Source organism: Typopeltis vanoorti, chromosome 19 (assembly GCF_054136105.1).
Source record: "Typopeltis vanoorti isolate ZY-2024b chromosome 19, IOZ_Tvanoo_1.0, whole genome shotgun sequence".
Taxonomy (NCBI): domain Eukaryota; kingdom Metazoa; phylum Arthropoda; class Arachnida; order Uropygi; family Thelyphonidae; genus Typopeltis; species Typopeltis vanoorti.
This window is the reverse complement of record NC_143567.1, coordinates 94,283,945-94,298,530: the sequence shown is the minus strand read 5'-3', so window position 1 is coordinate 94,298,530 and position 14,586 is coordinate 94,283,945. Positions and strand designations below refer to the sequence as shown.

The 14,586-nt window shown below is 34.2% G+C and overlaps 1 protein-coding gene across 1 annotated transcript in view; it reads right to left on the bottom strand.

Annotated features, from left to right (window-relative positions):
• The window catches only part of LOC150096364 (protein odr-4 homolog), a 180,940-nt gene that overhangs the window by 99,219 nt on the left and 67,135 nt on the right, over positions 1-14,586 (bottom strand). The window contains exon 4 of the mRNA XM_090409180.1: positions 3,567-3,670. Within this exon, the coding sequence (XP_090265306.1) occupies positions 3,567-3,670 (104 nt within the window). The remainder of the gene's footprint in view (positions 1-3,566; positions 3,671-14,586) is intronic.

Here is a 14,586-nt window from a genome sequence, read left to right as displayed (position 1 = left end):
AGTGATATGTAAGTTCAGCTAATGTGTGCTGAAAGTTTTTTCACTTACTATAAATTAAAGATGCCAAGAAATATCCTTTTTCCAAGTGTAAGCAAACAAAGTTTGCATGTGAAGTAACTTCACATCAATTGCCTTAGTATCCAATAATGCAAAGCACATATCCTTACAGATATGTATAATACTATGGATTATGGGAAGGGCAACTACCCAGAATGGTTTCAACCTTTATTGAGGTGAAAAAGTAAAGGGGTGTTCATCATAGGCCTAGAAGTAGTTAGTATAAGGGTGCAAGAGAGCCTGATAGTATTAGGAGAAAGAAAAGACAGATAGATAGTATGAGAGATAAAGAAAAAGGCCTCAGCTCTTTTATATCATCATATAGCCAAAGGCTATCAGTTGAAAGATGAAAAGGTGAAAGAATGAAAAGATGAAAGGCTAATATACCCAGGAGGTTAGCCTTATCTGAGTTAACTGCTTTGAGATGGCCTTCCTTCTCTGCCTGGGATTGCTCTCCAGTCATTCCTACAATTGACCATAAGACCACATTGAGCTAAAAGGATGAAACCTTCGAAAGCCTCTCATAATAAAAATAGACAGAATTTTATTTCTCCCTGGTGAATATTGCATAATGTGGGTAGTATACACCGCCTAGCCAAAAATTTAATCTCCTAGAATGCTTTTTTTCTAAATACAAAAATCGTTTGACTGAACAATAAAATTTCCACAATACAATATTATAAAACATTTGGATGTAATAATGCTGGTTTTCAAATCTGTTTCTTCCTAACCTTCCATAAATGGTATTTTAATTCATTAATTATAAAAAAAATAAAAATTCTTTTCCCATTGCTAACAGGTGGTGGGTACTGAAAAAAAAAAAAAAAACTTGTTCTGTTGTAAGTAATAGAATGTTCAACACATTACAGGTGTAATGTGTCAAATTGTTAAGTATGTCTAATTCATAAGTTAATTGTGATAGTGTCTGAATTAGTATCATTTAAGTTTTGAATGTGTTGGAAGAAAGTTAATGTAATCCTTGTAAGCCAAGTTGTGTCATAGAAGACACTTTTATATCAAGGCAAAAATAGGTTTTTCTGATAGTGAAAGCACTATAAGGTCTGTTGCTCAGATAGCAAGTAATTGTGTGTGTTAAAGTGCTTTTGATTAAGTTAATGTTTAATTAACTTTTATAAGCGCTGTATCATATCTTTTAGATTGATAATAAACATGTTTTTGTTTTGTAATTACCTGGCTCTCATTCATCTTAGCCAATGCACTATCCCGAAAATATTAACAAGTCTGCGGGAATAGAATACAGTAACGAGCCACGACTTGCACGTAAAGATTGTATAGAAGTATTAATTTATTTTTGTCATCTTCTCGCCCTGACTTTCAAACATAAAAAGGTCAATTAAATGGCGCAGTCATTAAGATCAAATAAATTTCTTAATTGACATCATGCGCTTGCTAAGGGACTGTTACATTAGATAGACTTACAACACGAGGTCTAACTAAACACAGATAAGGGAGGGCAAGAATAAGTTTAAGTAAGAACGCAGAAAAATAAACTGAACCAAAAGTAAAGAAATTAGATATTTTACACTCTACATCATTCCTTTTTTTTTTAAATTTACTGACTAATGGTGAACAGTTTGCATATAGGAAGATCAGATGAGTCTTGCATCATTTAAAAAAAAAAAAAATTAAATATAAGTTACACTCAACATTATATGATTAATAATATCACATCATAAACCTCAATGGATGCTACTAACTATTTAGTCTTCTAAATAAACAGTGTTGTTTATTTAGCAGACTTTCCCAATCCCTGCTCATTTGCAGATAGCTTCCATAACTAAAATTGCTCTGGTAAGTTAACACAACCATCGACTGAACGAGAATTTTGTTTTATTCAACTTCTACCCACAAAAGGTTGTAAATTTATAGTGAATAAATTAAGGTTCCCTCCTCCCCGTTTTTATAAAGTTTCATATTTTATATATTGTGTTAATATATTTTTCTATAATCCAGAAAACCTGCTTTAGAGACTAAACATGGAAGCTTTTCCAAGCCACTCACTTCAACCTTTCAATAAGCAGGAGAGTTTCACACCAAGTGATAATTCATCTCCCACCTAAAGACAATCACAAACATTCATACATATGGTGGGATTTGAACCTGCAAGCTGGTTGGTTGGACAGTGGATGCCTTAAACACAGTGCAAATTATTTATAAATAAAACATTTTATTTGTAAATAAATTATTTTGTGGTGATGGCTTCATTTTCCATCATATAAAATATTCTGCACTTGTTACAAGATAAAAAAGTATTATGCTTATGGAAAATTTTTGGATAAGATGAAAATAAAAAAAATCAATTTCACGATCGATTGCAGTTTATTAAACAAAAGAATTAAGCTAAAAATCATCCAGTACAACTTAAAATAAAATATTTTAAATTACTGTACTATGACATATTTTACTGTTTAAAATCTATCATGACCTGTGAAATAAGAAAAAGCATTTGCATGCCTGTGTAGCTCAGTGGAAGTGGCATGTGCCATCCTAGACTGCCTGAAGAAAGAATGTTGTAAGTTCAATTCTAGTCACCAACTAGAGGAACTTTTACTAAGCTTTTTTTCAACTGGTTCCCAAGTTAGTCGATCTCTGACACAGATAAGCAGGCTTCCCCCCCCCCCCCCCCACCAGAAACTCAGGGTTTTTGTCCTGTAAACTCAAGAAAATCGACTGTAGAACCCACACTATTTTTAGACAGTAAAGCATGGTGTAAGGACCACGAGATGGTAGCACTTGTCAGCTGCATCTCTTACTGGTGCCATATATCAGTGATAGTCTTGGGCCAGCAGCTATCTCTGATTTGCAGCCAGTGGAGATTGAACTGACCCCTGAGTCTCCAAAAGTTAGATAGGACTAAAACAACTTTGCCTATTCCTTACAGGGGAATAAAAGGCATTAGCTGATTTGAAATTTATATATTCTAATACAAATAGAGGTGCATGAAAAAGAACATATTTCTTAGGTATTTTTTGAATGATTAGTGGATTGGAAACTATTAATTTTTCCTCTGAAGAGCACAAAATCCTAATATATATATATATATATATATATATATATATATAACAAATCATAAAGTTTTAAAGCTTCATCAGCGAATCTACTCAGAGTTTTATGCTTTGCCCCATTCAGTTATAAAAACAAACAAATAACAACAAAAAACTTGCTTATAAATATGAGTTTATGAAACCCAAATATTTTAAAGATGAATAGTTTAGTTTTAAAAATATTTCTACAGGAATGTGCAGTCTTTTAAAACATAACTAATTTATTTGACTGAACTCAGTCATTCAGCTCCATTTTCATGATTTCCAATCAAAATTTTAATATTTTGGAAGCATGAATATAAAAATACTTATTTATTAACAGTTTTAAAGCTTGCAGTTTGCAGGCAGTTCCATTACTGTGTATCAACAGTATGTGGTTATAAGAAATATTATACACGTTTTATACTAACTGTTCATTACAATGCTTCTGATGTCGAAGGATACTTATGTGTTGCAAGACATACTTGAAGAATTATGCGTTGTGTTAAATGCTTTCCAAGAGATATCTTTAAATCTTTTCCCAGTATTTTATAGACTGCAAACAAAACCTAAAGAATAATGTGAAATATAATTATTGCTTTTTGTAGAAATTATAATCTAACAATACACACTGTAGCAAAAAAGTAATAAGATTAAATTAAGAAAGATAACTCATGTGGATATTAATATTGCTCCAGGAGAGAGAGAGAGAGAGAGACAGAAAATGAGAAAAGTACAGAAATGTGATCTTGATAGTTACACCAACTTAAATCAGTGGGCCTTAAGCTGCTGTTTTGTATGGATATTCTTTGTGCATCATGTATAATGTCACTGTTAACCAAAGAATGGAACAATGGATAAATATCAAGTTTTGTGTAATGCTGGAAAAAAGTCCCACTGAAACTGATATAAACAGCTCATGAAAATGAGGCTCTGTTCCAGAGCCTCATTTTCATGAGCTGCTTAAAATGCAAACATTTTAAAGAGAGCAGAAAAGACTTCTCAGCTAATTCTCCCAGTGCCAAAAAGCTTATTTGACACCTCCTAGATGAATCTTTGACTCCATGGAGTCTTAGGGCATTAATAATAATAATCCTTGAAGTGGACTACCAAAATCAACCAGGAGCCCCATACTGATGAACAAAGTATGCAATTTGATACAAGTGATTGCCAATTAACAATAAAAATGCTAGTGAGCGAGTTAAGTGTGAATAAAGAACTGCTATAGTCCAATTACCACCAATTTAGGGGAGAGTGATTTGATTGAATTTTTTTACACATGGTTTGTGTGATGAGGAAAAACTCATGATTGGATGCCTGTAAAGAATTTGTTCAAACAACAGATAGCAAACCTGGTTTCCTTAACAGCTTCATTACTAGAAACTGCATATTAAAATTATGCTGATTGCATTCTTCAATCACAAATGGATAATTCATAAGGAATTGATTCCAGAAGGATTATTACAAGCAATTGCTACTTAGAAGTATGAAGAATTTGTCAATGAGATTAAGTATATGCAGTAACATATGGAACAGTCTGGTTGGGTTGTGTGACAATGTACCTGTCTGCACTTTGTGTGACAATGTACCAGAAATGTCTATCAAGGGATAGACATTTCTATCAAGAAATGTCCAAGAAATGTCTAAATATCCAGAAATGTCTATCAAGGGATAGACATTTCTGGCTCACAAGCAGGTTGCAGTGCTCAACTACCCTCCTTACAACTTTAATTTAAGTGAACCCCATCCACACAAGGTTCTAAACATATGGTATATTAGCATTAAAATTATGAGTGGAGTTTGTTTCTACAAAACTATTGTAGAGAACAAACAGGGAACTTTGAACTTTTACAAGCCAATTTAAATGTCTCTAAATAAGTAGGGTGTAGTAGTCCTAACTAGGTAATAACATTCATCTATGGCTTTACTCCCTTCAGTTTCAGAAGACTTTTGCTATTTTCTAAGTTGAAACTGAGATACCTTGATAATGTATATGAACTTCAGAAGAATGAGACAGCAGAGTAATGTGATAGCAGGCTAAAAACCATCTAATGCAGACAAGATTTCCAAGTCTTTCCAAAGCTGGTGTCTTGAGATTATTTGAGAGAGATAAGAAAATATTTTTTAAATCCATATTTTGATTTATTTGAATTCTATCTCATTACTTTTTTTTTCACATTGCATATGTCACTTTACATATTATACACAAAATATGATTTTAAAAATAAAGTAAAATCACATGAAGACTTCCACTGTATTATTAAATCAATATTTAAAATTCATTTCATATGAAATTTTTTAACTTCTATGAAATATATATATATCTTGGTTCTGAGTATAATTTCAAAGAATAATTAAGAAAATTGATTGCATGCAATCATATAAATGTGCATTATGAAAAACAATTGCACCTCAAGTCATTTTGGCATATGTAACCTGCTTGTCATTAAAAATAATCAAAATGAAATGATGTCACAAATTTTAATAGTAATCCTAAATGCCAATTTAATTAAATTCTATCAAACAAGGGAGGAAGTATTATTATTATTTTGAATCATTTTGCTGATAAAGATAACTCCAATCACAACAGAGGGAATAGTGGACATATTATTGTCATTTTCAAAATTATTTTGCCAGCAAGACATAAAAACTTTCATTATATGTGAGCTGCCTAACTCTACATCACTCATTTTTTAATTTTTTTTATTTTACTGACTAATTGTGAATAGTTTGCATAAAGATCAGATGAGACTTGCACCATTTTTGAAGATGTATAATTTTTGTACATCCTTCTTTCATAGACCAAATGGGCAATTTTTAAACAAAAAGAACAAAAGAATATCAATCATGTTATGGCATTCAAAACAAATGGGTATAGCTCTCCTACTTTCTAACCAATATCCCACAGGCTTGAAATCCAACTAAGGCATGATGTCTATGAATGTCTTTAGTTGATAGATGAATTTCATTTCTTGGTGAGAGTGAGACCACCAACCAGTACAAGGCACAAGACTGATTACCCTTGTGTCTGGGACTGGTTTAACAATGAAAATTATTGCACTACAGCCAGGTGAAATGAACAAGTAGGTGCTAACAGGCATTTACAGTAGAATACAGCATCACTTGAATGGTGTCACTACAAAAGGATGCTATTACAAAACACTTTTTTATGACTGCATTTGCTCATACTTTTTTTGTTGATATTCTGAAGAATGAACAGGATATGATTTCTTGGATAGGATATGAATATGGTTTCTTGGTGAGAATGAGACCACCAACCAGTACAAGGGACAAGACTGATTACTCTTGTGTCTTGGACTGGTTTAACAATGAAAATTACTGCACTACAGTCAAGTCAAATGAACAAGTAGGCACCAACAAGCTTTTACAGTATCACTTGAATGGCATCATTCAAGTGATCATTGAATAGCACAGTAGAATACAGTATCACTTGAATGGCATCACTATAAAAGGATGCTATTACAAAACATTTTTTTATGATTGTCTGCATTTGCTCATACTTGTTTTATTGATATTCTGAAGAACGAACAGGATATGGTTTTGCAATAAAGAAAGATAATATTTGTTGCAGTGTTATAGATGTAAATGAAAGCACCAATATTTAGTACTCTTACCAGTTACTTTCAAAACCACTCACTAAACCAAAATAAATATAGGAAAGATAGTTTAAAACAGAAGGATAGCTATCGTAATGTACACTACAGCTTAACAAAGATAAAACCAATCAGTTAATAAATGAAGTGTTCTCCATTAAGGAGTTTTTCATATTTCTGCATCAGGAGCTTTTAATATTTCTGCAGTTGATACATCCTGCTTTCATAGACCAGATGGGCCAATTTCTAGACAAAAAAAAAAAAAAAAAACAGAAGAATATCAGTTATGATATGGAATTTAAAACACATGGGTATAGCTCCTACTTTCTAACCAATAGCCGGCAGGCATGATGCTTGTGAATGTCTTTAGCTGATAGATGAATTTCATATCTTGGTGTGAATAAGACCACCAACCTGCTAACTGGAGCTGTAAAGTGGCTGGGAAAAAATTCCATACTTAACTCTACAACAGAGTTTGCCAGTGGTGCTATAGTGTGACAAGTTAAAACCTTTCATTAATGAGATCCATATAACAATAAATAAATAGTGTTGCTTAGTGTTTATGTTATCATATTCCATGTCAGAACATGGTAACATAAACACTAAGAAATGAAATTAAAAAGCCATTTACAATAAGAACATTGGTACATTTTGTTCTTTAATAACTATAACTAAAGCCTAGTAAAAAATATTTGTTTATAAACTGCAAAGGCTCTGTTACATACCATTATCAAAAGCATCAAACAGAACTGAAAGGGGTTTCAAAAGATATAAGCTCAAAGTAAAGAGGATAGAGGTGATGAGTTGAGGAAAATTGTTGTTAGGAATGCTCCACAAAAATAATCTTATTTTTGTTAAAAAACAGCAATAAGGATTTATAAATTTTTGGTTGGTTTAGTTGAGGAAGTTTTAGAGTATTGTATATAATACAATAGGGTGTAGTCAGTGTTGTATGTGTTCAATTTTGTTACTCTTAAGTTGTATTTTTATTAGCACTGTATGAGTGTTTCAATAATTATTAAAGGGATAACAATCCTATGTTTTTATATAGCCAGTAACTGAAACTCAAGATCGAGAACTACGATCTATGAGTTTCAATGCCAAAAACTATCAGCGAAGGCAATTCGAAGCAAAGGTGGAGCAAGCTCAATCACTATTCTTGATATTCTCTCATAATGTAAAACACAGCTCCTAGGAGATGTAATACTGTCATTACATTATGAGAAGAGGTCACTAATCAGACCGGTTTCAACCTTTTTTGAGGTCTCATCAGTGAGGAGGTAGACCTGGAAGATATCAAAGCTTAGTGAAAAGAACTTACATACCTTCACTATACGAATGCCATAAAAGTGTGCATAAAAATCCTATATAAAAACATAGGATTTTTATCCCTTTAATAACTATTAAGTTGCCAGAAAACTAGCCGTTTGGCTTGTCATTTTAATTACAAAATATAAGCACACCTTTATGGCATTCATATAGTGAAGGTATGTAAGTTCTTTTCACTAAGCTTTGATATCTTCCAGGTCTACCTACTCATTGATGAGACCTCAAAAAAGGTTGAAACTGGTCTGGGTAGTGACCTCTTCTCATAATGTAATGACAGTATTACATCTCCTAGGAGCTGTGTTTTACATTATGAGAGAATATCAAGAATAGTGAGGGAGCTTGCTCCACCTTTGCTTCAAATTGCTTTCGCCGATAGTTTTTCGGCATTGAAGCTCATAGATCATAGTTCTCGATCTTGAGTTTCACTTACTAGCTATATAAAAACATAGGATTTTTATCCCTTTAATAACTATTAAGTTGCCAAAAAACTAGCCGTTTGGCTTTTCATTTTAATTACAAAATATAAGCACACCTTTATGGCATTTGTATAGTGAAGGTATGTAAGTTCTTTTCACTAGGCTTTGATATATTCCAGGTCTACCTACTCACTGATGAGACCTCAAAAAAGGTTGAAACCGGTCTGGGTAGTGACCTCTTCTCATAATGTAACGACAGTATTACATCTCCTAGGAGCTGTGTTTTACATTATGAGAGAATATCAAGAAAAGTGAGGGAGCTTGCTCCACCTTTGCTTCGAATTGCCTTCGCTGATAGTTTTTCGGCATTGAAACTCATAGATCGTAGTTCTCGATCTTGAGTTTCACTTACTGGCTATATAAAAACATCATCATCGTCAAATTCCTGCCTTGTACCCTCAAAGGGTGTACAGGATACGACAGTACTACATGAAAAAATTACATCATTACTAACTTCCTATCTACAATTTTCCTCCAAATCAGTCTGTTACTTGTCAAGACTACAACATTATCAGATCTTATATTTCTATTGTCTAAGGCACTTTGTACCGTATCAATCCACCTATATCTTGGTCTTCCTCTGGGTCGTTTTCCTGCCAACCTGGCAGAGAACACTTGTTTTGCTAATCTTTCCTCTCCCATTCTATTTAAGTGACCATACCACCTGAGATTAGCTCTGCTAACGCATTTCTGGATGCTGACAATGTCAAGTTCTTTCCTAATATCCTCATTTTTAATATGATATTGCCATTGATGCCATCTGTTTACGCCTCTAATCTTTCTCAGGACTCTCATATCTGCAGTCTCTAGTCTTTAGTCAAGTGTTTTACTTCTGACCCAGCTCTCAGATCCATAAGTTAAAACTAGTTTGAACACTGTCTTGTATACAGCTAATTTAGTGTTCCGACTAATTTCTCTCTTATTCCATATGAATTTATTCAATTGACTTCCCACCATACCAGCTTTGCTGATTCTGTTGTCTATTTCTATATTTAATTTACCATCTTCACTAAAAATCGTGCCTAAGTAGCTGAAATGTTTTACTTGATCTAGTAATACCATCTAAGAATCTGTCTATAAATGAACTGATCATTATGCCTCAAAGTGTTGAGAATGGTCATACTGAGAAAGCAGTTCTTATGTGTCAAGCAGTACCTTGGCATGAGAAACTGCATGGTAGAGGAATCAACAGTACATGGGAATTAGTCAAAGGGTGCCTAAAGGAGGCTATATCTGACTGCATTCCAAGAGTTAGGAGTTAAATGGATGAATAACACCTTATGAGCTGCAAAAAAAGAGGATATTGTGGATCTGATATCATGAAAAGATAACGAGGAGACTCTGTGGAGTGCTATAACGAGCAGGATAGAAAAGTGCCAGCCATAGTGAGGAAGGTGAAGATTATGAAAAGAAGTTTGCCAAAGGAAATTTAAAAGAATTTTATTGCTATGTAGCAAGTAAAAGAAAGAATAACCTTAGTGAATGCAGAGGGTAGAAATGTGTGTAAGATGGAGAAGAAATAGCTGAACTGTTAAGTGATCACTTTAGTAAGGTATATATTTCAGGAAGACCATTAGATATCTGTATTCCAGGAAGAACTGGACAAAAGAATGCAGATATAAGTATTAAATCTACTACAGGAATTTGAAACAAATACAGCAATTGGACTGGATGCTGTATCAGCAATGGTGCTAAAGGAAATGAAAACGAGTCAGTGGTGCACCTGACTTGGTTATTCAACTTGAGTCTTGGCAAATGCAAGATTCCTAAGTGGAAGAGAACAAAATAATTCTATTATAGAAGGGTAGAATAAGACTGATTAGCAAATTACAGTTTAGTATCTCTAATGTGGTTATCAAGGTATGAAAGGATTTTTGGATTTTGCAATGGAATTTGCAGGATTCCACACTAGAGGTCGTACAAATTCAAAACAATAGCTATGCCAAATAAACTTGTGACATGGATTGGAGTGTGATTGACCAACAGGTATCAGAAAGTGATGTATTATGGTGCTCAGTCTATGAGGGGGATGGTGACCAGCAGTATACTACAGGGTTCTGTACTTGGGCCATTGTTTAGCATGTGTATTAATGATAATAGGGAAGAGTTTTGAGTGTGATATTCAATTATTTGATGATGGTGCTAAGTTAGGGAGAGTGATAAGGATTGTGAATGATAAAGTATCACTGGAGGCGATTTGAGGAAACTGGTTATATGGGCAAATGACAACCTTAGTTCAATGTTGCTGCATGTCAAATTATGCATTTTGAATGAACGACATGACAGTCAGAGTATTATATCAATGGGAATTTCTTGGAAGCAGTTAATGGGGCTAGAGATGTAGGGGTTATTGTAGACAGTGAGTTAAAGTTCAGGAGTCCCACTATTAAGGTGGTTGTCATCACACTTGGATAACCAATATTAAAGAGAACACTAACTTACAGGAATAAGGGGGGTTATTCTCATATTTCAAAAGTCTTTGATAAGACTAGATTTGTAACTGTGCACATATATATTCACAGTAACCCAAATATGGTCTGGATTCCAAGGAATGGGGATACAGGTGAAAAGATTCAGGAGCAAATAACCAAGATGATAAATAGAAATGTGCATATATGCAAAAAAGGGCAGACTGAAGAAATGCAGTCTTTAAGGGTTGGGGAATAAATGGAAGAGAGAAGATATGACAGAAACACACAAGTTAATAAGGGAATCTTACAATATAAACCCATGTGAGGTTTTGCAGCTTATGGATAGTGGAGATAAAAGTTGGGATCATCTTTAAAAACTAACTAGGGGTGGTGTTAGGAATTCGTGAGCTCTATGTTTTTTTTTTGTGGCACGTGGTGAGCATGTAGAATGGACTAACATTAGATATTGTGAATGTTTGTAATAAAGGTGTTCAAGGAGATTTATGATAGATATTTAAGCATGAGTGTGTAAATGGGCTGTCCTTTGATGAATACTAGAACTCTTTCAAGGTGCATTCATAATAATCTTTACTTCATCCAGAAAGGGCTTTTAAGTGACTTTTCTGAGCAGTTTTTACCTCTTATAATACTACTTAGTTCAGTGAAAGTTTTTCACATATTAGCAAAGAAATTAAGTCTTCAACAGACTCTACAGCTATATTATCCATTTAAAGATTAGATAGAATATAAAAGACAGATCATCTTATAAAGATAAGGATGATCAATTTATAACATGATATAATTCTCATTATAACCAAAGAGGATAACCATCTTCCTGACACCACCCACCAAAGGTACTTATTGTGATCTACAGGGTTCAACAAACTAAGCCAAATCCTAATCGCCACAAAAAATGTACATGCTCAAGACCCTTATCTCCCATGCCCATTTTGAATGATATGTCCCAACTCAGTAAGTGAATAGGAGTTCCATAAAGTGATTAGTGGTGCTGTATTGTTGTTTAGAGAACACTTCCTTTATGTGTTCTCTAAGAAGGAGAACACATAAAGGATAACTTCTCCTTTTTCCAAGAAGGAGAAGTTATAACAAGAGGAAGAAATGTAAAAACGACACTGATTTTTTAAAAAATACAATTTGTTACATTAATGTTTATTACTAAAATGGCCCTTTATGTTAGGCATTTTTTTTAAAATTAAAAAAATGTTTCAAGTTATTTTTTCTTAAATTAAAAAAAAAAAATATTTTGTTCAGTCTCCAGTGGCAAAATCTACTTGCCATGGGCAAGTGTATTTGTTAGGCCTTGGCGATTTAGTTTTCCCACCATCCTTAGATGAGATTTGTTAAAAACTTTTCAATTGAAAGCTTACAGTTAACAGTTTTACTATGTAAACATTTCTAAATACAGTGGAACCTCCGTTGTCGAACGCCTCTGTTCTCAAACAATTTGGTTCCCGAACAAAAAAAGCCCCGGTTCCCAAACAGGCAAACGGCAACCACGTGCTCTGCATGCTGAGCTGTAAGGCGGGAAAGCGTCAGTTACATGGCAGCCTTCGTTAAATGCAGACACCTGCTCGGATTTGCAGCGAGTTTTCTTGATTTTCTTTGTGTTTTTTTTTTTTTTTTTCCATAAATTATTATTAAATAAGTCACAATGGGGCCACAGAAGAATAGTGATAGCAGCAAAGCGAAAAGTAAAGTTGTTAGAACCACAATAGAGATGAAAAAAGAAATCATATCCAAACATGAAAATGGTGTTCGTGTCTCGAATCTTGCTATGCAGTTCGGTATGGCGAAATCAATGATATGTACAATACTCAAAAATAAAGAAGGATTAAGAGAGCTGATGTTACAAGAGGAGTGAAAGTTCTTACTAAACAAAGATCACAGATGACTGAAGAAGTGGAAAAATTGTTACTGATTTGGATAAACGAGAAACAGAGTGTTTCTGAGGCTATAATTTGTGAAAAAGCGAGGCAATTACATGATGACCTGTTAAAGAAAAACCCTGGTATGAGTGCTGATACTGATGTGTTCAAAGCTAGTAGAGGGGGGTTTGAGAAATTTAAAAGGAGAAGCAGGGGAAGCAAAGGCTGAGGGTTTTCTTACCCAACAACTGTTCAACTGTGATGAAACCGGTCTATTTTGGAAAAAATTGCCAAAGAGGACCTACATCACTCAGGAGGAAAAAACATTGCCAGGACACAAGCCAATGAAGGACAGGCTGACTCTTTTGCTATGTGAAAACACAAGTGGGGACTTCAAGGTCAAGCCATTGCTTGTGTATCACTTTGAGAATCCGAGGGTGTTTAAGAAAAATAACGTGATGAAAAGTAAATTGCCTGTTATGTGGAGGGCTAATAGTAGGGCTTGGGTAACCAGGCAATTGTTTATTGAGTGGATCCATGAAGCCTTTGCCCCAAGTGTGAGAAAATACCTTCAAGAAAAAAATTTGCCAATTAGATGACTTCTTGTGATGGACAATGCTCCTGCTCACCCTCCAGGCTTGGAGGACGAGTTAGCGGAGGAGTATGATTTTATCACAGTGATGTTCCTGCCCCCTAACATAACTTCTCTAATTCAGCCCATGGACCTGCAGGTCATTTTGAACTTTAAGAAACTCTACGCCAAAGCACTGTTTCAAAGGTGTTTTGAAGTGACCTCTGACACAAAATTAACACTCAGAGAATTCTGGAAAAATCACTTCAACATCCTCCATTGCTTAAGTATCCTTGACAAAGCCTGGGCGCAAGTGACTTACAGGACGATGAACTCAGCCTGGAGGAAATTGTGGCCAGACTGTGTAGCAGACATTGAGGCTGAGTATGTTGCTCTTGTTGATGATATTGTGTCCCTGGGCAAAAGCATGGGCTTGGAAGTTGACAATGCTGATGCGGAGGAGTTAGTGGAGGATCACAGGAATGAGCTCACCATGGAAAAATTGGAACACCTTCAGAAGGAGCAGCAAAAGACAGAGGTGGAGGAAATGTCTTCAGACACAGAGCAAGGGATTGAGGATGTTCCTAGTTCTTTGATCAAAGAAATACAGTGGTATCTCGCTAATCCGAACCTCTTTAGTCTGAACCCTCCAGTAATCCAAATTGCGGTTTGAAAGAAAAAAAAGTTTTATTTATTACGTATTATTATTTTAACTATTATTATTTATTTTATTATTATTACAGAGAATTTTTTCCATACTGTCGATTGTATGGTTATAATGGAGGCCTATTTTGATTTATTGTGTTCAAGTTTGCTTTTTTTATACTGTACAGTACGTGCTGTATTGTTGGTATGAATCACAAATATATACAAAAAGAGGAAATTCAAAACGTGCATAATTTGGTTAAAAATATAAATCCAGATGTTGAAATTTCATAAACAGATGTTACGGAATGGATTACAGATAGAACCGAAAGTGAATTCAAAATCAAATCAGCTGCTGAAATGATAAATATAACGCTACAGAAAATTAGAAGATGATGATGACGATAAAGAACTCGAAGAAAAAAAAAGTAAAACATGAAGAGGCAGCTGACAGTTTTAATATAGAATGGACTATGCAGAATGATACACTATTCCACAAAATTTTATTGCTAATGCAGCTCCGAGAAGAAGCATTCGAAAAAAGTTTAACTTC